General features: G+C 34.5%; 1 protein-coding gene across 4 annotated transcripts in view; it reads left to right on the top strand.

Annotated features, from left to right (window-relative positions):
• LARP1B (La ribonucleoprotein 1B) overlaps window positions 1–27,366 on the top strand; it is a 121,536-nt gene that overhangs the window by 20,448 nt on the left and 73,722 nt on the right. For 2 of the 4 annotated variants that reach the window (XM_040250509.1, XM_040250510.1), the window contains exons 8-11: window positions 1,713–1,857; window positions 10,398–10,572; window positions 14,762–14,934; window positions 19,624–19,989. In XM_040250509.1, coding sequence (XP_040106443.1) covers window positions 1,713–1,857; window positions 10,398–10,572; window positions 14,762–14,934; window positions 19,624–19,989 — 859 coding nt within the window. Of the gene's footprint in view, window positions 1–1,712; window positions 1,858–10,397; window positions 10,573–11,149; window positions 12,111–14,761; window positions 14,935–19,623; window positions 19,990–20,525; window positions 24,748–27,366 lie in introns of those variants that run through there. The other 2 variants (XM_040250511.1, XM_040250512.1) reach the window with 2 other exon arrangements.

Here is a 27,366-nt window from a genome sequence, read left to right as displayed (position 1 = left end):
CTCATGGTTAAATCAGATGTCTTAATGTCTTAAAACTTTCAAATTTAAACATATGTATTATGTGCCCATCACATGCCAGGCACTGTGAAAAGGGCTTTTGAGGTATAACAAAAATCAGAATGTTTCTTCAAGAAATTTCTTCAAGACTTAGATTTTTTAAAAAAATTTTTTCAGTGTTTAAGGAGAGTAAATGATTTACCTAGTATTACTGACATGTTAGTTGTATTTCACTGATCTAAGGGAGCTTTGCACTTTGATAGTTGGAAAATATCAGAGTAAAAGTACAACTTGGGTATTTACATTTCTAAAATGAGATTTTTTTTTCCCATGCAGTGAAAGGTAGCTCAAAGCCAGCTTTCATTTATAGGTAATTTCTTCAAAATTAAGAATTTGACCTAAATACTTCAAGGGTATCTTTAGTCACCCAGTTGCCACCCTTTGAAAACTTGCTTTGTGATTTGGATATAGTGTAGGATTGTTAAACTGTAAGCCATATCATTTGATGTCATTCTTTTGTGTTATTCTTTACTACATTTCCCCCCATTTATCCTCTTGTTTTGTTTCTCTAGAATCTTGTTCTCGTTTTTTAAAATATGCAAGCTGTAATCTAAACAAGTATTTCTGAAATGCCATTATTATATGTATTCTTCATATTATCTTTATATGTTGGAACTTGTTGATCCCACAGCTTGTTCATTTATATCTCCCTCTCTACTTTCCTAGAGAGACAATTAAGGTGTGAAAGTTTGCTTCTGTAGTTTTTTGCCTATGTTTATACTTCATGGTGTTATAGATGTTCTTTATTTAGCTATATTCTGTTCACTTTTAAGGTCTTTTATAGTTCTCCCTCTCAAAGGGGAGGTTGAGGGTCTTGAATCATTCAAATATAAAATTGGGTGTGTGCATCTGTGTCCATGTATTCACTCAGCTGTTACTAAACATTGTGCTGTATGCTAGAGTTTGGACGTATTAAACAATGTCATTACCCTACCAGCTTAGAAAACACAGCAAACTAATCTACTCTGTAAACTTGATAAAAACTTCTTCTAATATACCATTATTCTCAGTGATGGGAAAAAATTGGAAGGCAGTCTGTTGACATGTTTAACTTTGTTATTTAGTGTTTAAATGAAGCAAGTTAATGTGACTTATTTAATTTTTTTTTTTTATTGAAGGATAATTGCTTTACAGAATTGTGTTGTTTTCTGTCAAACCTCAACATGAATCAGCCATAGGTATACATATAACCCCTCCCTTTTGAACCTGTCTCCTGCCCCAACCCACTCCTCTGGATTGATACAGAGCCCCAGTTTTAGATTCCTGAGCCATAGAGCAAATTCCTGTTGGTTGTCTATTTTACATATGGTTAATATGGCTTTGAAATGAAATTTTCACTTAATTGACTCATTAGAAAGTTAATTATTGAACTGTTTTAAAGAATAACACTCTTTAATTGTTTATGTGTAGGTAAAGCTGATCTAAGTAGAAGTTAGTTTTTGAGAAGATAGTATTCTAAATTTCTTTCTATTTGTGTAAGAGAATTTACTAACAGTAGGGTTTTACAGGTATTTATATTTACCCTTGTTACAGTAAATATGTATAATACAATAAATCAAAATAGTTTTATAGCAGTTGATATCTTAAGCAATAGACATTTTAATTTCCAATTGAATAAATTGATGAAATTTATATTTACTTCTTTTTCTTTTCAGTGAGTATTACTTCAGTATAGAAAATTTGGAACGGGATTTCTTTCTTAGGAGAAAGATGGATGAGCAAGGTTTCTTGCCTATTTCCCTGATTGCTGGTTTCCACCGTGTTCAGGCTCTCACTACAAACCTTAATCTCATTTTGGAGGTAATTATTCATATACAGAACAGTATGTATTTTCAGTTATGCTCTGAATCTAAAGCTGCTATAAAAAATAAATCTATTAAATAATTTTAAGAAAAAAGCAAAAACATTCTTCCCTGGTAACAGAGCTGGTAAAGAATTGGCGTGCAATGCTGGAGACCCCGGTTCAATTCCTGGATTTGGAAGATCCCCTGGAGAAGGGGTAGGCTACCCGCTCCAGTATTCTTGGGCTTCTCTGGTGCCTCAGATGGTAAACAATCCACCTGGAATGCGGGAGACCTAGGTTGGATCCCTGGATTGGAAAGATCCCCTGGAGGAGGGCATGGCAACCCACTCCAGTATTCTTGCTTGGAGAATCCCCATGAACAGAGGAGCTATAGCCTATAGGATCGCAGAGGTGGACACAACTGAGTGACTAAGCACAGCACAGTAACCTAAGACTCTTACTGTATCTCAAGGCTTTTTTGCCATTTTATAAAATCCAAATAAATGTCTAACCTTGGAAACCCCTCAAAGGATTACTGATGTTTCCACCTGTTTTTAATTTGATCCTTCTTGGTTGGGTTGAACCCCAAAACAAACTTAAACATTCTTGGGTATTCTTGGTCCTTTAGTATTTAGGTTGCTATAAAAGAGATTGTATTCTCATCATTAAAATTTTGAGAATTTTTCCTGTATACCAAGGGCTAATTTAAAATAGTTATTCCAGATGTGTTCTTATAGCTTTTATTAAATCTCTTGTCTGTTTTGTTGTAGAAATGTTTCAGCATTTTTGGTTTTCTGTTCCCTACATATATACATAATATTTGCCCTTTTTCCTATATAGTTTTCTGAATTTTGGCAGTCTTACACACTTGTGCCACCTGTGTAGCCAATCTCTTTCCTCATACATAGCCCCTTGGGACACTGATCTGATTTTTTTTTTTTTGGTCCCTGTAGTTTTGCCTTTTCTAGACCATCATGTAAATAAATTATACATCACTAGTTTGTAGCCCTTTGTTTCTGACTTCTTTGACTTAGCATAGTGCTTTTGAGATTCATTCTTCTTGTTTCATGTATCAATAGTTTGTTCTTATTGTTGACTGGTATTTCATAGTAAGGATGCACTGCATACAGTTCACTTGTTGATAGACATATAGATTGTTTCTGGTTTTTGGAGATTATGAATAAAGCATAGATCTAAATATTGAGGATTGTGATTGCTGGAATCTTTGGTAAGTGTATGTTTAACTATAGGAAGTTGCCAACCTATTGTCCAAAATGGATTTAACCATTTTGCATGCCGCCATTTTGTATGAGAATTACATTTGCTTCTCATCAGCACATGGTATTCTCGGTTTTTTGAATAATGGTTGCAGAGTCAGACGCGATTGAGCATACTCATATCTCTAAGCAGGCTCTAGCTCCGCTATCATTTTCAATGAAGTTATCGATTTCCTCTGGTCTCCCTACCTCTGTAAGAATCTGGTTGTAATTCACTGCATCCTTTTTTGGTCTGTTCATATTCCCACTATCACTGATTGTCTACTTCTATTATAAAACTTAGAGCAGTGGGGAAGGGATATTTTTAAAAGAACTTTTGCATTACTACTATGGTTAGCATTATTAATATGTAGTGGCTGATTTATAGTAAGAAATAAAACTGTTGTGAAACAGAAACATACAAGCATAGTGATTTAGAACAGCATAGGTCTGTATTCATTTAACATTCATTATGTACCTACCACTTATTACAGTAGGAAAGATGTCTTTTTTTCCTTTAGGAAGGTAGGGCTTCATTAGGCTTTGCAGTGTAAACATACTGATTTAAAGCATGGACTTGAGGACCTGCATACATATCCTCATAGCTCTGGACTTCAAGCACTTCAGGCAGTGTTCTGAGGTTTCTGTAAAGTGGAATTCACGGGGTTGTTGATGGGTATGAAATCTGTAATGACAGTATCTGGCATACACCTTAAGCTCTAAATAAAAATTCACTGTTACTTATATATCCTTCTATTTATTACTCCTTTTAATCAGCTTTTTCAAATATGTATTTGAATATGCTCAAGTGTTAACTTTCTTGAAAAAGCTATCAAAGGAAGCAAAATATACTTTAGCTATTTCCCATATCTACCTTGGTTGAGAATGTCTTCATAGCCACACTTACTGAATCTGTTTCCTCCTTTCCCATTCATTTTCACCATACTGAATTCTTTTTCTTTCTCTCTCTTTTTTTTTTTTACCTATTTACATATGTATATTGTATTTTGATTGCTCTTATAGCATTGTCACTTAACAGTTATAGTACAATATTGTCTATAGTCATTGTACTGTGCATTATATTGGTCTCTTATTTACTACTACTTATAAGTAAGTAGTAGTAAACAACATCAATCTTATCCCCTCATCCATTTCCTGGTAAGCATTTTCTTCTTTTTTTTTTTAAAACAGGTTTCATTTTTTTAGATTCCACATATAAGTTATATAATACAATACTTGCATTTGTCTTTCTCTGCCTTTTTTATCTCACTTACCATAATGTGTTTAAAATTAATCCATGTTGTCAGAAACAGCAGGATAATCCTCCTTTCTCATGATTGAGTAGTATTCTATTGTGTATATATACCACATGGTTTTTATCCGTTCATTTTTTAGAGGTCATTTAGGTTGTCTCCATATCATGGCTACTGTGAATAATGCTGCAGTACATTTGGGAGTGCATGTATCTCTTTGAATATTTTTCATTTTCTTTGAATATATACCTAGAAGTGAGTGGAATTGGTGGATCATGTGATTCATCCAGCTTATTCCATTCTTGATAGTTGCTCCAAAACTGAGCTATTTGTGTCTTCTTTTTTTGTTAGATTTAATTGATTCTGGCTCTGCATTTAGTCAGTTGTATTCAAGTTATTTAACGTCTTACATGCTAAAGTTTTCTCATTGTTAAAATACAACAAATAAGTGCTTAAGCTATCATAGAGTATGAGGACTTATAGGAGTCACTAATATAATAATCATAAAGTCCTTAGAACTGTGCTTGCTACTCTCATCTCAAACCTTGTTGCCCAAATTGGCTGACCTTGCGGTTCCACAAAATGTGTGCTGCTCTTTTCTTACTTCTGTGTCTTTGCACAGGCTACTCTTTCTCTTAATACCAGTCATAGGACCTGGACCTAGGGATATAACATCTGTATGTTCCAGCATTGCTGGTTGCTCATAATAATAGGACCAAGTACAGAAAAAAAAGACCAAATACAGAAAAAACCTCAGAGACTCAGAAATAACTGACTCATTGTTTCAGAGCTCAAGATAACAAGATTTGGTTTTAGTAAAAATATGTCTTAACACTTGTTTTGTCTAGATCTTTTCCTTAATTTGTGTATGCTATGAGTCTTTTAAGGCCTGAACCTCAATTTTTCTCCTTTCTGTTTTCTTTATTTTCTTGAATTCCTCTCTGCCCCGCCCCCAGCGGAGAATCCCTTGTGATTCAAGATTCAATGGGTATATAGTGAAAAATTTCCTTCTCATCTTTCACCAACAGTGAACTAGTTAAACCTTCCTTGGTGTGGCAAGTAGTGTTACGCCTTTTTATGTATTTTTCCTGAGATCGTGCATGTTTTACTACATAATACTGTTTTGCTCCTTTAATAAAAACATCATATATTGGAATATCATTCCATATAAAGAACTTTTAATTTTTTCTTGAAATTTTTTCTTAAATTGTGACATAGCTTAAACACTGTAAATAAGAAATTATAAGATTAAGGATGACTTCTTTTCCCCTATGTATGTAGTCATGTTAAGTATTAAGTTTAAGGAAGCTTGGCTTCCCTGATAGCTCAGTTGGTAAAAAATCCACCTGCAATGCAGGAGACCCTGGTTTGATTCCTAGGTTGGGAAGATCTGCTGGAGAAGGGATAGGCTACCTAGTCCAGTATTCTTGGGCTTCCTTTGTGGCTCAGGTGGTAAAGAATCTGCCTGCAATGCAGGAGGCCTGGGTTGGGAAGATCCCTTGGAGGAGGGAAAGGCTACCTACTCCAGTATTGTGGCCTGTAGAGTTTCATGGACTGTGTAGTCCACAGGGTCACAAAGAATTGGACATGACTGAGCGACTTTCTCTTTCTTTTCCCCTATATATGTACTCATGTTAAGTATTAAGATTAAGGTAGAACATTTTCACATTCCCAGAGAATACACTTGTACCCTGTCCTAGTCAGAATCATTGCTCTCCTCAAACATAGCTGCTTTTCAGAGAGTTCCCTCACCAGTTTAAAATATTACATAAAGTATTTGAATTTTTTTATACCCGACTTTTGCTTATTATTTCTGTAAGGCTTATTGTTACAGTTGTTTATTTTCCATTCTGCAGCAATATTTAATTGTATCATTATGAATATACTATTTTTTAATGCTCCTATTAATAGACATTTGGGTTCTTTACAGTATGAATATATGCTGTTGCGAATGTTGTTGTACATACTTTTGGATGGCTGCTGCTGCTGCTGCTAAGTGGCTTCAGTCGTATCCGACTCTGTGTGACCCCATAGATGCAGCCCACTAGGCTCCTCTGTCTCTGGGATTCTTCAGGCAAGAATACTGAAGTGGGTTGCCATTTCCTTTTGGATGGATATACATATTTATTGTCCTGTGAAATTGATAGGTAACAGGACATATATATATGTGTGTGTGTGTGTGTGTGTATACAAATATATATATGTATAGTATATGAGCTTAGCTTTTGTAAATACTGCTAAACATTTTTTCCAAAGTATTGAGCCAATTGAAACTATTGCCATTCAAGTGTTTGTCTTCACATCCCAGTGAACACCATTGGTAGTCTTTTATTCAAAGTATTTTGAAAAACTAAACCCATAGGGAAGTTTTAAGGAAATGTTTCTCTTTCTTTTTTAAATTCAGGTAAAATAAGTAACATGCTGTAAAATGCAGGACTCTTTAGGTGTTCAGTTTGAGTTTTGAAAATTGTATAAGCCTGCTCCAAACAAGATATATCAATAGTTCATTACTCTAAAAACTTCCACAGTGGCCCTTTCCAGTCAGTTCCCCATCCTCTTGTCTTTTGCCCTGCCTAACCAAACCATTTTTGTGATTTTTGTTACCATACATTTGTCTGTTATTTATGTTTGTATAGATGGAAGTTTTCTGTCTCCTGGCTCTTTTCATTTGTAGTGTTTTTTTTTTTTAATGTAATGTTATTTGAAATATAGTTAATAACAGTGTATTTCTCCTGTACAGCAAAGTGATTCAGTTATACATATATATATATTTTTCATGTTCTTTTCCATTATGGTTTATGACAGGATATTGAGCATAGTTCCTTGTTTATCCATACATCTCTATATAATAGTTTGTATCTGCTGATCCCAAACTCCTAGTTCATCCCTCCTCCAACCCCTTGGGCAAACACAAGTCTGTTCTCTGTGAAGACAAAGGTTATTTTATGAAACTTTTGTTACATATGTACATACAAAGTTGTATATGAATGTATATCTCTGTGAGGTTCCAATGTAAGATGTATTTCTAAAGGTCAAATCAAATTTTGAGACACTGGGGATCAATTCAGGAGGTGAAACATTGGGATTTCAAAGTGAAGATCTCAAAGGGGAGGCTGGGAGGCTGAGTATCAGGCAGAGTAGAACATTGCCCTCTGGTGGATGGAAAAAGGCAGCACCAGACATCAGAACTAAGATCATGGCATCTGGTCCCATTACTTCATGGCAAATAGATGGGGAGACAATGGAAACAGTGACAGACTTTATTTTGGGGGGCTCCAAAATCACTGCAGATGGTGACTGTAGCCATGAAATTAAAAGGCACTTGCTCCTTGGAAGAAAAGTTATGACCAACCTAGATAGCATATTAAAAAAAAGCAGAGATATTACTTTGGCAACAGTGGTCTGTCTAGTCAAAGCTATGGTTTTTCCAATAGTCATGTATGGATGTGAGAGTTGGACTATGAAGAAAGCTGAGTGCCAAATAATTTATGCATTTGAACTGTGGTGTTGGAGAAGACTCTTGAGAGTCCCTTGGACTGTAAGGAGATCCATCCAGTCTGTCCTAAAGGAAATCAGTTCTGAATATTCATTGGAAGGACTGATGCTGAAGCTGAAACTCCAATACTTTAGCCACATGATGAGAACTGAACTGAAAACTTCAGGTATCAACAGGATCTGGGGTAAAGTTGTTTAGTCACTAAGTCATATGCGATTCTTTATGTGACCCCATGGACTGTAGCCCGACCAGGCTCCTCTGTCCATGGGATTTCCCAGGCAGGAGTACTGGAGTAGGTTGTCATTTCCTTCTCCATCATTTATAGTTTTTAAAATTCATCCATGTTGTTGCAAGATCTGGATGCTGGGGTCCACTGCTTTGCTACCAGGGTGTCATTGCTTCCAGACGGTTCAGTGGACAAAACTAGGAAAATATATTTAAAAAAAAAATACATGTATTACTAATTCAAAACCCTTTTTGGGACTTCCCTGGCAGTCCAGTAGTTAAAGACTGTGTGCTCCTAATACAGGGGGCTTGAGTTCGACACCTAAGGAACTAAGATCCCATATCCTGCAAGCTGCCTGGTACAGCCAAAGATTAATAGTAATAAGATAAAATACAAGGATGAGTAAGAAAAAAGAAGAAAAGATTCTTCTTTATTTCCTTCATTCCATGTTTCAGACTCTTCTCTTTCAGTGATTATCCTGATTCTCATCAAGAGTTTGTTTTTAAAAACTTCAATACTAACTTTATTAATGTCCAATTACAGAAAATATAACTTGAGAAGTAAGCATGATGCTAACATTAAGGTATACAAGTGCAAGATACTTAAAGTAATAAATATAATGTGTTCTCCAACTAAAATACAGTGAGTTTTAAAATCTTTATGTTAACACTTTGTATGTTGAGTTTTTATACTTGTCTTTTTTCCTTGTCTCTAAAGGTGAGTCCCCTTGAATTTGTTAAGATTCAAATTAGTAAGACTCTAATTTTTATTTCAAAGAAATTTTCTTAAAGTTTTATTTTTCCCTTAAATTATGCCATGTTTATTTATTTTTTTTTTTGAAGTTTATTTTTGAGAACCAGCATATCCTAGGGGCTAAGAGTTGTCATGTTTAGTTCAGTTCATTCACTCAGTTATGTCCGACTCTTTGCGATCCCAGCATCAGGGTCTTTTCAATTGAGTTGGCTCTTCGCATCAGGTGGACAAAGTATTGAAGTTTCAGCTTCAAAATCAGTCCTTCCAATGAACACCCAGGACTGATCTCCTTTAGGATGGACTGGTTGGATCTCCTTGCAGTCTAAGGGACTCTCCAGAGTCTTTTCCAACACCACAGTTCAAAAACATCAGTTCTTTGGGGCTCAGCTTTCTTTATAGTCCAACTCTCACATCCATACATGATGGTTTTTCCAGCGGATGACCACTGGAAAAACCATAGCCTTGACTAGACGGACTTTGGTGACAAAGTAATGTCTCTGCTTTTTAATATGCTGTGTAGGTTGGTCATAACTTTCCTTCCAAGGAGTAAGAGTCTTTTAATTTCATGGCTGCAGTCACCATCTGCAGTGATTTTGGAGCCCAGAAAAATAAAGTCAGCCACTGTTTCCACATCTATTTACCATGAAGTGATGGGACTGGATGCCATGATCTTTGTTTTCTGAATGTTGAGCTTTAAGCCAACTTGTTCACTCTCCTCTTTCACTTTCATCAAGAGGCTCTTTAGTTCTTCTTCACTATCTGTGTGGATTGCAATAAACTGTGGAAATTCTGAAAGAGATGGGAATACCAGACCACCTGACCTGCCTCTTGAGAAACCTGTATGCAGGTCAGGAAGCAACAGTTCCAACTGGACATGGAACAACAAACTGGTTTCAAATAGGAAAAGGAGTACGTCAAGGCTGTATATTGTCACCGTGCTTATTTGACTTATATGCAGAGTCCATCGTGAGAAACACTGGGCTGGAGGAAGCACAAGCTGGAATCAAGATTGCCAGGAGAAATATCAATGACCTCAGATATGCAGATGGGGGACAGATAATAGTTTGACCTGGTATTACCTCATACTAAGTCTATGATCTTTATCAAGTTACCCTACTTTATTTCTTTGAGCCTCAATTTCTTATGTATGAATCCCACCTTAAATTTACAAGGTGTTACTAGGAATCTCTGCATATGTGTGTTTATTATTCAATAATGGTGGGATTTATTACAGTAATTAGATATATTGCCTAAATTTTACTTGGTGATATTATATTAAGGAAAACAAAAGGAACTATTAATAGGAAAGGAAAAAATTAACAATAAAATTATAGTTGAACTTAATTGAAAATACTCCTTAATTGAAACTTTTTCACAATTAGAATAATCTGCTACATGCTAAATCAGGATATTTCATACTTTGCAGGGGCAAATGATTAAAAAATTTTTTTTGTTCATGGATATTTTTTAAAACATGATACTGTATGCTGATTTCAGACTTAAATTAGAAATACAGGGTGTACAATTTTTTTTGAATGAAATTGCTTTAATAATTAAAAATACCTATTTATAGGCACTGAAAGATAGCACAGAAGTGGAAATTGTGGATGAGAAAATGAGGAAAAAGATAGAACCAGAAAAATGGCCGATTCCGGGCCCCCCTCCACAGAGTGTGCCACAAACAGACTTCTCTCAACTGATTGATTGCCCAGAATTCGTACCAGGGCAAGCCTTTGGTTCACATACAGGTAACAACTTTTCTTCTAGAGCAAACAGCATTATCAGTGGGGTATTTACTCCAATTTACCTATCTTTGTAAAAGTTTATTTAGACTCAGTAGAAAATTAAAGATAATTTAATGTTTTGATGCTTTATATTTTATTCATAATGCCTCCCACAGAAAGCTATGAGTTAAATAGGGATTTAGGAATTATGGGAAGTGCTCTGCTCTGTTTATTCTTATTTGTATACTTTGTCATGTTTGGAGTTTTTTCCTATCTTAATTTTACTAAATGGTTATAGATATATTCTGCCTGTTTTCCCCTTATAAGATTGAAATAGTCTAAAAGTCTTACACTCAAGAGTGGGGGTAGCCTTCCTTTAATTTTTTTTCCAATGTACTTCAACTTTGTCTTGAAATCATAAGATGACCTATATTCTAAAGCAGAATTGGGGATCTCTTATGAAGTTATTATAATTATATGTTAAAGAATTGGTGGTATTTAGAATTTCCCAAAATTGCTTTAATGTTAAGAATTTTTTCCTGGATCATTTTTAAGACATTCCCTCTTGGGAAAAAAATATGTGTGCTTAAACTTTTTTCAGTCAGGGTGATGATCTACTGATGCTCTTGGATGTCATTTCGTCGGAATATGCAGAGGAATAGGTGACTCAATGAAATATCATTATAAATATTGGAACAAATCGTGCTGCAGAAGTGAAAGCGACCAGACTTCTCTGCAAGACTGTCTACTTCCACTCCTTGTGGAGGAGGTTGGGCCAACACTACAATGGAGATAACCTTTGTGATGATGATGAAAGACAGACCCGAGACCTGCTGTTTTTAATAGGAGCTGCCTATTTGTTTGTAATTAGCCTGGGCTGCATGTGCAATTTATTCACTGTGGGAAAGTTAATTATCATTCTGGAAATATTGCAAAATTCTGTCTTTTCCTTCCAGACTTCTGTACTTGTGTCCAGATCAATAAAGCAGAAATAGGCTTGAGTGGAATTTCCCAGTTTGTTAGATCCTTTGCTGTTTTCAGTATAGTGTACATTGTGTAACTCACCTATTGTCATAATATTTCACATGGACTATGAGATTTATTAATGTGGACTATTAAGGATAAGAAACCTTAAGAAATGAACAAGAGTATTTTTTTTTTTTTACTCTTTGAAATCTATTTTTGATATACCATTATAAAGACCTGCCATCGATAAAGCACTGATGGACAGTCTCACAGATATTTTTATTGAGCATTTCTTTGATTGTTAGCCCTCTGTGCCTCTCTGGCTAGAAAGCAATTTGGGCAGGTGTTTTAAAAGTTTGAGAACTTCAAGTGACTTTTTTTAGGTTTTTAAAAAATATATGATGTCTGACTGTATAAGTTAGATTAATTTATTGTATAAACTTGGGGTCCAAGATGATATATTTAACCTTATGAACAGGCATTAGGTCAGTTGTAGAATAGAAACAGGGTAGGTAAGATAGTCAAGTTGATGATGCCTGTCCATTAATCATTTATGCATTATTAATAAAATTACAAGAATAAAATCAATGTTTGTACATTTTTGTGTTTCTTTAAATATATACTCATTTACATGCACGCACATATTGTCTGAATCAAGTCAATCTGTATAGTTACCCAAAGCTGTGATTCAAGGTGGATAATAATGTCATGAAATAGATATCATGAAATATATATGGTAATTTATCTCTGAAAAGTCATGTTGTCAATTTTCAACTTAGAAAAAAATCTTTTTTTTCTAGGTTCTCACAAATTAGAACCTATTAAGTATCTCAAAGTATGTGTCTAATTTTTGTCTATGACTAAGTGGTATTAATTTTGGGGGGGGCCACATCCCATGGCTTGTTGAGATCTTAGTTCCCCAACCAGGAATTGAATCTGTGAATGAAAGTGCAGAGTCCTAACCACTGCACAGCCAATGAGTTTCTATAAACAAGTTTAATGTCAAATAATCCAAGTCATACTCAAACTCATTTGATCTTGGAAGATTAGAGTTTCCCAGATAAGGGCATGGCAGTCCACTCCAGTATTTTTGCCTGGAGAATCCCATGGACAGAGGAATCTGGGCTACAGTCCATAGGGTCACACAGAGTCAGACACAACTGAAGCAACTTAGCACACAGACATTATTATTAAAATTTACACACACATAGTTTGAAGTCTTTTCTTTGTAAAAGATATAGAAAATCATATAGAACCTATGTTTAGTTTATATAGTGAACACCCTTTAAAAGACTTCCCTGGTGGCTTAGACTGTAAAGAGTCTGCCTACAATGCGGGAGACCCGGGTTCGATTCCTGGGTCAGGAAGATCCCTTGGAGAAGGAAATGGCAACCCACTCCAGTATTCTTGCCTGGAAAATCCCATGGACGGAGGAGCCTGGTTGGCTACTGTCCATGGAGTCACAAAGAGTTGGACACGACTGAGTGACTTCACTATCACTATCACTCTTTAAAAACTATCAAAGACTCTTAAGTTTTCTTAACCAAACTCTTTGATATTTTAATGTCATTTAACTTATAAGCACATGTGTTGTGAATATCATGAGACATATAACTTCATAAAAACATACAAGCTTAAAGAGCATTTAGAGATGATTAAATCATAAGCTTAGGTTTCTACAGGTTTTCTTCAATTTCTGTGTTAAAAATAGTAGATAACTGATTTCTCTGCCTTGTGCCAGATACTATTCTAATATATACATGAACTCTGCATACTAATTTAGTTAATTCTCCCAGTTACTAGAGTGCTGGTTCTTAATTCACTGCATGAATAGAACCAATTCATGGCACCAGTAATAGAGTTCTCTGAAGTTAATGTTCTTCCCATTTTGTACAACTTTTAATGTTAATACTAACAGTCCAAATCTTTTCACTCATACTAATTTTTTGGATCAATTAATTTGTACCATTAAGCTGTAGAGCAGCAGTGTCCAGTAGAAATAGTTTGCCACACATGTAATCCTAATAATTTAAATAGTATTAAAAGCTGTAAAACATGAAATTAATTTTAATATATCCAAATGTTAGAACATTAAAAATTATGAACCAATGTTATTTTTGTGCCAAGTCTTTGAAATCTGCTGCATATTTTATAGTTATATCCTGAGCACATTTCAGAAGTAGCCACATTCCAAGTGCTCCGTACCTCCATATGGCTAGTGGCTATTGTGTTGAACAGTGCAGTTTTAGAGCCTTTTTTGTTATGAAATAATATGCTTCTTTTTAAAGCAATATAGTAATTTGGTGGTTGAATCTTGGATCTAATCATGTCCATGGAAACGATAATAAATCCATCTAATTGTAGTATGTAGTAGATGAACGTAAAATCTTGAAATACTCTTCCTCAAACTCCTGGCATGTGCCCTTGCATTTTCATTTAGTAAATTAAAAGGATTGTTGGTATTCATTTATTCAACTTTTTCTTATGTTATATTCTGCTTTGCAGTATTTTCAAGGAATTGGCTTTGAGTAAATAATGCTAAGAAGTTTACAGTATTTGTTTCTGAAACACATTTTGTCCAAAGCAAATGCATAATGCATTATAACTTAATATTCTTCCACTTTTGAAAAAAAATTTTTATAAAGGAAATTATGATTTGTATTTTATAAAGTATATAATTACTTTCATTAAATTGTGGAGAAAGGCATTTTAAATTCCAGCAGAACTGTAAAATATTCTAACTAAATATTATTGCCAGTGCAGTGCACTTTAATGATGTGATACATTATGCTTTTTACAGTATTCAGTTTACTGGATTTAAGTAAACCTTATTAGGAAAAGGAGAAAAGGCTGCCTTAGTATAGATTCTGGTAGAACCAATGACATTTTATTTGCTTATAGCATTTTTTAAGATTCCTTAATTTCATTGCAGTTTATGAACCTAAGATTTCACAGAGAATTGACTGAAATAAATGTGTTGTCATAATTAGTAAATGACTGGCGTTGATGTTCTTGACAGGTTGGAATGAATGTGTCTCTGTAGGGGTTGATAACATTGCTGCTATTATTCATTGGCTTCATTATACATCTTACAGAGCCCTTTGGGTTTGAATATCATTGAAAATCATTGAGATTGATTTATCATGTTTTTGTGAAGAAAAAAAATATCAAGCCCAAGTAAAGAAAAAATGTGCTTTATAAGTAAGTAAACCATTATTTTAACTATAGAACTAACTTAAAATTTTAGAGTCTGCCCCAAATTCTCCAAGAATTGGAAGTCCACTGACCCTAAAGATAAACGCAGAAACAAGTAATCTTCAAGGAATGTCTAGAGGTTTATCTACCAGTTTGCCCAACTTGGATTCAGAACCTTGGATAGAAGTAAAAAAGAGACATCATCCATCCCCAGTGAATCTGAAGGTAAGTTGTTATGACGCAAGTGAAGTTTGTATTCTATATCCTGATTGGCTTGTAAGGCCACTGTTTTTCAGTTACATATATAAAATTTGGTAAAGTTTAAAACAATGGTAAAATTTGGAACCATTGCCCTTCAGTAAAAACTTACAGGTTACTAAGTAGTTGAAAATAATTATATCAATTTTAAAAAATTATTTTATTTCTGAGTATGATTTTTTTTTCTGAGTATGATTTTAAAATATTCTGCTTTAATCTTTTTACTTGAAATTTGTTTGAATACATTTCAGTTTTTTTAAAGATGACAACATTTTTCTAAATTTTGAATTTATAACTGCCACATTATATGTAACCTTCTTAATTGTATAATTATTTTACATATAATTGTAAAGAATACGTGTCTGGTTTATGTTTTGGTGATTTTACAGTAAGAAAAATAATAAATTTCTTGGGGGCACACAAGGAAGTGAGATGATGGTAGTTAGGGAACAATACGAGAGTTTCTTGCAATAGAACTGCTGTATTTTTGGCTGATGGTTGGATACGTGAACTTGAAATGTGATTTAAAAAAATGGCTCTGATGTAAGCTACAAACACAAATGAGTACAAGTAAAATGGAAATCCTAGGAAGGTTGACAGGTAACATCAATGTTTATCTTGTGGTAGTCTGCTATAGTTTTACAGTATGTTAACTTTGAGAAAAAGTGGGTAAAAAGTGCACGAGATTTCTGTTCTCTTTCTTTCTTTTTGGCTGCACTGTGTGGCATGTGGAATCTTAGTTCCTCAACCATGGATCAAACCCACAACCCATGCATTGGAAGTGCTGGACTACCAGGGAAGTCCTCAAGATTTCTATTTCTTATAAGTGAATGTACAATTAACTCAGAGTAAAAAAGCTTACTGAAAATAAACTTGGTAATAGTGCCATTAAAATAATTCAAATATTCAAAGTAAGCTGTAAAAGGAAGAGGTCACAAAAAATAACAGACCCAAATGTAGCAAGACTGAAGAAGGCTATCATTAATATTAAAGATTACTATGGTAGGGCTCTTTATTCCTAATATTAAAGTGTGAAGAAAGAAAGCATGAAAGACTTAAGGGTGTTTCTTCATTGGAGGAATGGAAAGGATGTTGATATTTCACTTCAGCATAGGATGTTTGGCAATGTCTGTAGACAGTTTTGGTTGTTAAAGTGCTACTACATCTTGTGAATGTGAAGGCCAGGGATGCTATTCAGTGTTCTGTAGTGCACAGGACACCTCCACCTCCACCACACATCCTAAAGAATCATCAAGCCCAGCATGTCATTAATGCTGAGTTTGAAGCCCTGATCCAAGATAACTTTGTACTTACTTATTTGCCATTTTTTAAAAAAATTGGAATACATTTAATTTACAATGTTGTGTTAGCTTCAAGAGTACAGCAGAGTGGTTCAGATATATATATATATATATATATATATATCTATATATCTCCTTTTTCAGATTTTTTTTCCATTATAGGTTATTACAAGATACTGAATATAGTTTCCTGTGCTGTGCAGGAGGACCTTATTGTTTATCTATTTTATACGTGTGTGTACATGTGCTTGCTTAGTCCCATGGAAATTTTACAGGCAAGAATAATGGAGTAGGTTCCCATTTCCTCCTCCATGGAGATCTTTCCAACCCAGGGATTGAGCCTTTGTTTCTTGTTTCTCCTGCATTGGCAGGTGAATTCTTCACCACTGTGCTCCCTATAGTATTGTGTATGTTGATTCCCAAATTCTAATTTATCCCACCCCAACCCCCACTGTCCCCTGTGGTAACCATAAGTTTTTTATGTCTGTTAGTCTTTTCTGTCTTGAAAAGATAGCTTTTGAATTAGCAATGGTGGTTACACTCAGCATACTTAAGGTTTTCTTCCTTGGGTTATTTTAAAAGCCTAAGGCAGCTTCTCAAAATAAGATTTTTTTAATTAATTTATTTTAATGGAAGGCTAATTACTTTACAACATTGTGGTGGTTTTAGCCATACATTGACATGAATCAGCCATGGGTGTGCATGTGTTCCCCCATGCCAAACCCCCTTCCAACCTCCCTCCCCATCCCATCCCTCTGGGTCATCTCAGTGCACTGGCTTTGAGTGCCCTGTTCCATGCATTGAACTTGGACTGGTCATCTATTTCACATATGGTAATATACATGTTTCAGTGCTATTCTCTCAAATAATCCCACCCTCAGCTTCTCCCACAGAGTCCAAAGTCTGTTCTTTATATCTGTGTCTCTTTTGCTGTTTTGCACATAGGGTAGTCGTTACCATTTTTCTAAATTCCATATACATGTGTTAATATACTGGTGTTTAATATATTGGTGTTTTTCTTTCTGACTTACTTCACTCTGTATTATAGGCTACAGTTTCATCTACCTCATTAGAACTAATTCAAATGTGTTCTTTTTAATAACTGAGTAATATTCCAGTGTGTATATGTACCACAACTTTCTTTTCCATTTGTTTGCCAGTGGACATCTAGGTTCCTTCCATGTCCTAGCTATTATAAACAGCACTGCAATGAACATTGGTACACATGTCTCTTTGAATTCTCTTTTGTGCGTGTGCCCACCAGTGGGATTGCTGAGTCATATGGCAGTTCTATTTTCAGTTTTTTTAAGGAATTTCTACACTGTTCTCTATAGTGGCTATACTAGTTTGCATTCCCACCAACAGTGTAAGAGGGTTCCCTTTCCTCCACGCCCTCTCCAGCATTTATTGTTGGTATACATTTTGATAGCAGCCATTCTGACTGGCGTGAGATGGTACCTCATTGTGGTTTTGATTTGAATTTCTCAGATACTAAGTGATTTTGAGCATCTTCTTATATGTTAGCCATCTGTATGTCTTCTTTGGACAAATAAATGTCTGTTTAGTTCTTTGGCCCACTTTTTGATTGGGTCATTTATTTTTCTGGTATTGAGCTGCATGAGCTGCTTGTATATTTTTGAGATTAATTCTTTGTCAGTTTTGTTTGCTGTTATTTTCTCCCATTCTGAAGGCTGTCTTTTTCACTTTGCTTATAGGTTCCTTTGTTGTGCAAAAGCTTTTAAGTTAATTAGGTCCCATTTGTTTATTTTTGTTTTTATTTCTATTACTCTGGGAGGTGGGTCATAGAGGATCTTGCTGTGATTTATGTCTGTGAGTATTCTGCCTATTTTTTCCTCTAGGAGTTTTATAGTTTCTGGTCTTACATTTAGATCTTTAATCCATTTTGAGTTTATTTTTGTGTATGGTGTTAGAAAGTAGTTTCATTCTTTTACAGGTGGTTGACCAGTTTTCCCAGCATCACTTATTAAAGAGATTGTCTTTTCTCCATTGTGTATCAAAAAGAGATTTTCTGAAGATCCTGATTAATTTCTGTATTTGTCATAGTGAACCTAGATAACTTGGGAGGATCATATCCTGGACTCATTGACAAAAATTTGTACCATTTTTCAATTATTCCAAGATCTACATGTTTTCCTCCACATTAAAAAAACACTTTAACCCCTACTTTTTTTGGTCTCTTCCTCATAAATTATAAAAATTATATATAAAATATAAATTTATATATAACTGATATCAAATAACAAAAGACTGTCTCCTTGCTTTATCATTATTAACAGTTTGGTGTTTTTCTAAGACTTTTTTCATGTTTTTGCAAATGTGAAAACTAGTATATGTAGTTTTGTTTTTAACTATATTCACAGAGTGTTAAAGCTTACTTTTTTAAGAAAGTAAAAACTTCTATTTACTAGAATGTTAGCTCCATCAGGGCAGAATTGCTGTCATATTTATTGTTATAATCTCCTACCTAGAACAGTACCCAGTTCACGTGAGGACCCAGATAATTATTGACCAAATGAATGAATATAGATTCACATGCATAGGAATTCTGGAGAGAACAACTGTCTTATTCTAGGGATAGGTAGGTTAGCATTTACTGAAGGATAAGGATTGATCAGAGCATGGCATTGGAAGATGAGAACATTGAAAAATCTATTTCTTTGTGCTGAGAGTTTGAAAATCTAGATTAAGTTAGACTTCAGAGGATCTAGAATCTACAAATTTGGACTTTATATATGTCACCCAACAGTAAGCTATTTTACGTTTTTCATAAGGGTGGAAATTCAATAAATAATTCGGTGAGTGATAGTGAATTTAACATGAAATTTTGAGGTAAAAAGATTGAGAATAGGGAGAATCATTGAGTCTGGAAGTCTGAAGACCATATTTTTTCTGGGAATACTTCTGAAGTCCAGTGGTTAGGGCTCTGCGCTTTCATTGCTGGGGGCTTGGGTTTGAACCTGGTCTGGCAACTAGGATCCCACATGATGTTCTACAAGACGACTTTGGTTGTCTAGTTCATACTCATAGACTAATTTTGAGATTGTGGACCAACAATATCACATTTATAGGCCATTTCTTCCCTCATCTGTAAAATAAGTTGGTGTGCTGTAATTTTATTCAGTTTTATGGGTTTTTTTTAGTCTTGAACTTAGTATTTAGCAATTGCTTATTATTTATCTGGCCAGAATAATACTGGCATGATTTTCTTTTAGCATTTGACTGTTAATCCAGTTATTGAACAGTCTTGATATTACTTACATTAACATTGTTATACAACATATATTATAAAAGTGATGATAATGTTTTCATATAAAATACCAATTCCTTCCTCTAGGAACCACCATCTCTTCCTGAAGAGGCATCAAATCAACTATATCTTCCAGATGAACAAGAACAAGAAGAACTTGATTTTTTCTTTGATGAAGAGATGGAACAAATAGAAGGTCAAAAAAACACATTTACTGATTGGTCTGATAATGATTCGGATTATGAAATTGATGATCAAGATTTAAATAAGATTTTGATTGTAACTCAGACACCTCCTTACATGAGAAAACATCCTGGAGGAGATCAAACAGGCTACCACATGTCTCAAGCAAAAATTACATCTGAACTTGCTAAAGTTATCAACGATGGTTTATATTATTATGAGCAGGATCTGTGGATGGAAGAATATGAAAACAAACACACAGCCATAAAGGTAATTGTTTATGGCCAACATCTTTCTATTGATAACTTTGTTTTGATTGCATGTTGCTGCTTAGGTTTTCCTAAACTTGAGACCTTATTTTATGAAATTTTGAGTATAAATAAATTATATTTAATTTGAAAAATTCCTAAAAATATATGATATTTACAACCTGAAAAAGTTATTTTATTAAAATGACAGTGAAAAAAAAATGACAGTGAATAAGTGCTTTCATTACCAAAAAATATTAGCACTCCCTGATTTTAAAAATCCTACCTTTTTTTCAAGTGAAAGTAATAAGAAGGCCTTTCCTCGTTAGAAGAAATAAAAACTAAAGTTATGGACTGGCTTAGTTTATATGCTCTTTACATATGTGGCTATAATCACTTCAGCTGTGTGAGCAGGGCTTCAGAAAGTAGTTACTTTCGTTGCCCTTTGTGTGCTTCTTACCTTAGTCTATGGTGCATGTTCTGTGACAGTGGAACTTGTTGACAAGTAGACAAGATTACACTGACTGTCTTTCCTTGTTGATCATTATTTTGTTGCAGGACCTGTTTGAAAGTTTGCTCCAGTTTTTCATCTTGAATTTCACCCAACCTCCTGATACCTACCCCAGTTACTAAGATATAATATGAGAGTCTAGAGTAGTCTACTGGCTGTCTGCATTCCTTTTATATGACTTTTAGTGGTATAGATAGGGATTTAAAAGGATCTTTTTCTGCCATTAAATTGATTAGAAAATTCCCCAAAATTAAATATTTGTTTTGAGGTTAGAATAATGAGGAAAATTTGTATAATATGCCAAATAGGAAAGAGATTTTAGAAATAGGGTTTTAGAAAAGCCAGCCAACTCATGGTTTTACAGTACTGGCTGTATGTGAAGCTTCATATCATCAAGAAGTGTGCTTTCCTTCTCAGTTCTTCCTGGAATTTCCATCACTGCTTTTATCCTCTTGTCTTGCCACTGCCTTTTTGAAGATCTTGCCTCAGGATATGGTAGCTTGTCAGTAAATTGGAGCCTGAGCAATTCTCACAGTCCTACTGCTATGGGAAAGGAAGTATATTTTTATAAAGTTTCTTGGTTGAAATCTTAACTTGTGTAAGAATTGTTACATTATTTGTGATACTTAGGTTCTATAAATAATATCTAACTTAAATCCTTTTGGGAACAGAAAGAGATAGAAAATAAATTTACAATAGGTTAAGATTGCCCTACCTCCATTCCCTGTTCCTCTATCCTGCATCGTTCTTCACCATCTGCCGTTCTGTGTATCGCACTTTTGATCATGTAAATGTCAGATCTGTGAGGAAGGGATTTTTGTCCTGTTTTTTGTACAGCCATATCTCCAGTTGTAGCACAGTTGTTACAGTTCCTGATGCAAAGTAGTACTCAATTCATATTTGTTAAAATGGATAATGAATTACAGATTAAACATTATGAACTCACCAGAAGAACCGAACCTCTGTGTATAATACTGGTTTTAAGAGAAGATATTTTCAGAGGTCCAGATAATGAAATTTCAAGTCACCTTGAAACAAATGCTCTTGGTAGGTGACTATTTGCTTGAAAGTGTAGACAGCAGTAATTAAATTCAGTTACCTCATCTGTTGCCTTAGCCAAAAAATATTGGTCCAGGGAAAAAAGTCTTGGCTATATGGTTCTTAAGCATTATGGGTCTGTTCATAATTATGTCTTACTTAATCCCTATTGTTTAACTTATTCCTCTTTTCTCTAATTCTGTGCTCAGCATATACTTTCTCATTAGAATTGTACTTCTGTGGGTCTGTATAGAGGGAGAGAAATCAATTATTTAATTATTTATTACTCCTACTGTGTGTATGTGACACCATGTTAGGTACTGGGCATGAAATTGGAAGATAACAGGATTTCTACATGCCTATTCTTACATATACTTGGGACAATAGACATTAAAATAATAAGTACCTGAGGTGCTGTTGAATTAGGCTATAAGGGAATGCCTGTGAGAAAGTCACAGTTATAGTGAGATAGAAAGTATAGGTAAGAATGAACCATGCAAATAACAGATAAACCATATCCTAGGAAAGGGGAATAACGAGTGTCAAGGATATGAGATGGGAAAGAATTTGGTATATTTGAGAAACTAAAAAAAGCGTTTATAGTATTTATACAAGAGAACAGTTATAGATATATAGGCATGTGTCTGATCATAGAAGGTAACATGTGGGCCTTGTTAAGTAATTTTGAATTTACCTAAAGTTCAAATGGAGTACCTTGAAGAATTTTATACAGGCAACAGCATGTGATCTAATTTTTATTTTAGAAATACCAGTTTGGTTACTAAGGCAGAGAATGGATTAGATGGGGACAAGAGTGGCAGATGAAATTCGGTTGGGAGTCTATTAAAGTAGTCCAGGAGGTGTATGTTGGTAATTTAAGATAAATTGGTGGCAAAGGAAGTGTAGAAATTAGACGACCCAGGTCTGAATCTTGAGGAAGGACCATTCAGGAGTTGTATAGGAAACTGGTGTTGTGGAAGCTGACACTGTCTTCATGAGGAGAGAATAATCAGATATGCTGGAAGCTGGGCAGATTGAGTTTAGGTATGAATGAAAAGAATGCCAAATTGGTAGGGTTGTTTGGTGATCATTTCTGCCTTTGTGAAGGGAGTTTTGCTGAATCCATAAGCTATGTTGAAGCGTATGTACCAAAGAGTAGGAATAGGCCTTCTGTTTCTGACATGTCCTTATTGCTAAAGACAGTTAAAATGGCCTGCTAATAAATGAGAAAGTATGAACTTAAAATCCTTGCAGATCTGAAAGATAAGTTATCAGAATAAAACCATAGAGAAGTAGAGGATTAAAATACCAGTTTTGCCCGGGAGAGCATTTTGAAGTTTGGATAGTTTGCGAAGTTCAGCTTTTCAAAAGCCACCCAAAATATAGAGTAAAAGATAAACCTGTGGCCTAGTCAGAGTCAGGGGTTCTAACAGGAGTCCCTTCCCCTATTGAATTGGTACCTGAAAACTATACCCTAGTGAAAGGGTATAACTGCTTTCTCATCTGCCTCTCTTGAGGACTACAAAGCATATTTTCTTAGTTGTGCTGAGCAAGGTATCACATGTGAAAATGAACAGAAGTAGCAAACAATAAGCCCATACCATGAAAAAATTTAGGTAGTAGAATTATTAAGCGTAGTATAGAGTAACTATGCTTACTATGTTTAAAGAATATCTGCAGGGAAAAAGAAATTCTAAAGAATAACCTTTTACTTCTAGAAGCAAAAAACAGTTAAAGGCTGAAATTAAAAACTCAGTTAATTAAAGGGATTAACAACAGATTAGATACAATTAAAGAATCAGTGAACTGGAAGATAGGTTACAAGAAAGTATTCAGAAATCAACAGACAAAAAGATAAAATATATGAAAGAGGGTATAGAATGGTATTCTAGAAAGTCATTGCTATTATTTGGTATCTTTCAAATCTAGTTCTGTAAGTTAACATTTAATGGATTTTATTATAAATCTTTTTATTTTTGAGAAAAGTAAAAAGCAAATGGAATATAGAGTAAAAATCATGGTCTAAAATAGATATTTATTCAGAGTTTCAGAAGGAAAGAGAGTAAATGGGACAGAGTCAGTGTTTTAATAGGTAATACCTAGGACATCTTCTGAGCTGCAGAGAAGTACCAGAGTAGAGTAGCCAGGGAAAGAGTGGTTACTTTAAAGAAGAGCGGCTGGACAGTTAACTGACAGCTAACTTCTCACTAGTAACATTTGAATGCAACAGACCATGAACTGATGATGTTAATATAGCAAGGGAAAATAACTACCAACACCTAATTGTATGCCTTGCAAAAATATCTTTCAAGTAAGAGAGTGCAATATAAGAGAAATTGCAAACAGCAGAACCTCATCAAAGGAATTTCCAAAATGGAAATAAAAGTGATTCCAGATGCCAAAGGTACAGAAAGGAGTATAGAGCAAAGCAAGTGATAAATATGTAAATAAACCTAAATAAATATTAACTGTATAAGATAATAACTGTGTCTTACAGGTTAACATTAACACAAACTGAGAGAAAGTACTTAAAGATACTTTTGTGTCTGAAAAGATAATTGATTATTTTTCAGTTTTAAAAGTTATTATTTTTCAAGTTTGGAGGATACCCATTTAAAAATAAATGTCTTAATGGGCTACTAGTTAGAATGTAATATGGTTCAACTATTTTGGAAAGCAGTTTGGCAGTTCTCAAAATGTTAAACAGAGTTATTATATGACCCAGGAATTCTATTCCTAGGTATATACATGAGAGAAATGACAACATATGTCCACACAAAAACTTGTACACAAATCTTCATTACAGCATTATGAAAGTGTAAAGAACTCAAATATTCTTTGTCTGATGAATGAATAAATAAAGGTGGTATAGCCATACAATGGAACATTATTTGCCAATAGAAAAAAGTGAATTTACTGATAATGCTACATGAAAACATCATGCTAAATAAAAGAAGCCCATCACAAAGTAGTACATATTATATGATTCTCTTCATCTGAAACCCAAAACAGAGAGAAATTAAATTGGTGGCTGCCTAGGGTGGATTTTGGGATGGGTAAAGAAAATAGTGACTGCTAGTGGATACTAGGTTTATTTTTGGAGTGATAAAAATGTTGAAATATTGATTATGATGGTGGTTGCAAAATTGTATACTAAAAACAATTATACACTGGGATAGATTGTACCATATTTGGATTTTATCTTAATAAAATTATTTTTAAACAAGTAAATGGAAAGACATCCTGTGTATATGGATTGGAAGTCAGTACTACCTAAAGTGATCTACAGATTCAGTGTGATCCCTGAATGACAGTTTTTGCAAGAATAGGATAACAGATAATGAAATTTATATGGAATCTCATGGGACCCTGAAGAACCAAAGACAATCTTTACAAAGAAGAAATAAAGTTGGAAATCTCCTGCTGTTGATTTCAAAATACATTTCAAAACTACAGTAATCAAAACGGTGTTGCTGGCATAAAGATAGACATAGACATAGACAAATGGAATTATAGAGCCCAGAAACAAACCCTTGAGTTGACTCTATGGTGTAATGATTTTGAGCTTGAATCCCAAGACCACCGAATGGGGGAAGGACAACCTCTTCAACAAATGGTGTTGGGGAAACTGAATATTCACATGCAAAAGAATGAAGATGGACCCTTACCATATCACCATAATACCTAAAAATTTTAATAACAGATTAAAGACTAAAACCTAAAACCCAAAGTCTTTAGAAGAAAACATAGACGTGAAGCCTTGGGACATTTGATTTGACAGTGATTTCTTGGATATAACACCAACAGCACATGTGAAAAAAACAAAAATGGGTAAGTTAGAATTCGTGAAAATCAAAAACTTATGTGTATTAACAGACACAAAACAGGATGAAAGGACAGTCTGCAAAACAACAAAATATTTGCTTATCATAACTGATGATGTTAATACTATTGAATGTATGAAGAAACCCAACAACTCAACAAAATAACTCAGTTTAGAAAATGTCATAGGACTCAATGGACGTTTTTCCAAAAATAATATACAGATGGCCAATAAGCACATGAAAGTATGCTCAGCATCATTACCCAACAAGGGAAATACAAATCAAAATCAAATGAGTTAGCACCTCAAACTAATTAGGATGGCTACTTTCAAAATAAAAGGTAAAACAAAATTTGTTGGAGAGGGTGTGGAGAAATTGAAAGCTCGCATTGGTGGTGGAAACATAAAATAGTATAGCTCCTATGGGAAATAGTATGGCAGTTACAAAACTAAAGAGCAGCAGTATTCACAATAGCTAAAAAGTGGAAACAACCCAAAATGTCCTTTATCAGATGAATGGATAAACAAAGTGATGGTGTATATGTGCAATGGGATATTATCCAACTTTCAAAAGGAAGAAGGACATCTCACATGCTACTACATCGATAGTCAAGATATACTAAATGAAATGAGTCACTGAGACATACGGTATGATTCCAGTTATATGAAGTACTAAAGTAGTGAAGATCATAGAAACAAGAGTAGAGTGGTAGTTATGGGGTGAGGGGAAATGAGGAGCTATTAAATGGAATAGAATTTCAATTTTGCTTAATAAAAAAAGTTTGGTATCTGTTCCACAACATGGTGAATATACTTAACACTACAGAACTATACACTTAAGATGGTTAAGATGGTAAATTTTTTTATTTGCCTTTTTTTAACCCCAATTAAAGGTGAAAATTAGAAACCCAGCCACTTATCAAATAAAAAGTAGAGAAAAAACTTTTGTACATATATTAATATCAGACAGAATAAGGTTACAAAGTAGACTTGAAGACAAAAAGAATTACTAGTGCTAGAGAGTGTCTTTTTAAATAATGATTAAAAGTAAAGAAATTCATCAGAAAAGTGTAACTTAAAATTTGATGTATTTAATGGAGAATATTCAAATATGTGAAGCAAAAAGTTAATAGAACAAATCTAGTCATAGTGACTTAATTTACCTCCTAAGTAAATAAGGAATGTTCAAGTAATTTAAAAAGAATAATTTGATAAACAACTCTGTACCTAGCAACTGCAGAGTATAGCAAATTTTAAAGCATAATACATAAAACATAATAATGCATAAAACACATTAAAATTAATAATAGAAATAAAACCCTTTTTGTTTTGTAACAAAGCTATATTTTATAAATAACTCACCAAGGAAGAAATCATAGTGAAAATTAGAAAATCTAAGTGGAATGTTGGCAAAATTTTAACGATGCACCTAGAGAGATAAGACTCTCTTCAGTTCAGTTTAGTTGCTCAGTCGTGTCCGACTCCTTGCGACCCCATGAATCGCAGCACGCCAGGCCTCCCTGTCCATCACGAGCTCCCGGAGTTCACTCAAACCCACGTCCATCGAGTCAGTGATGCCATCCAGCCATCTCATTCTCTGTCGTCCCCTTCTTCTCCTGCGCCAATCCCTCCCAGCATCAGAGTCTTTTCCATTGAGTCAACTCTTCGCATGAGGTGGCCAAAGTACTGGAGTCAGCTTTAGCATCATTCCTTCCAAAGAAATCCCAGGGCTGATCTTCAGAATGGACTGGTTGGATCCCCTTGGAGTCCAAGGGACTCTCAAGAGTCTTCTCCAACACCACAGTTCAAAAGCATCAACTCTGTCTTAGGTAAATGCAAATATTAGGTAAAATGCTTGAAATCAATAAACCAATCACTGTTACTATCTTTTCTGTATAAAAATTTCCCCCCAAGTCTCAAAGCCTTAAAAATTTCTCACACTGCTTGATAGTGGCTGCTGCAAGTGTGTGTGTGTGTGTGGTTCTGTTTGATTGGTATTCATTCTGAAAGAGGAGCCCTTATACAGC

The sequence above is a fragment of the Oryx dammah genome, unplaced genomic scaffold, assembly GCF_014754425.2.
Source record: "Oryx dammah isolate SB20612 unplaced genomic scaffold, SCBI_Odam_1.1 HiC_scaffold_12, whole genome shotgun sequence".
NCBI classification, from domain to species: domain Eukaryota; kingdom Metazoa; phylum Chordata; class Mammalia; order Artiodactyla; family Bovidae; genus Oryx; species Oryx dammah.
This window is presented reverse-complemented; position numbering and strand designations above follow the sequence as displayed.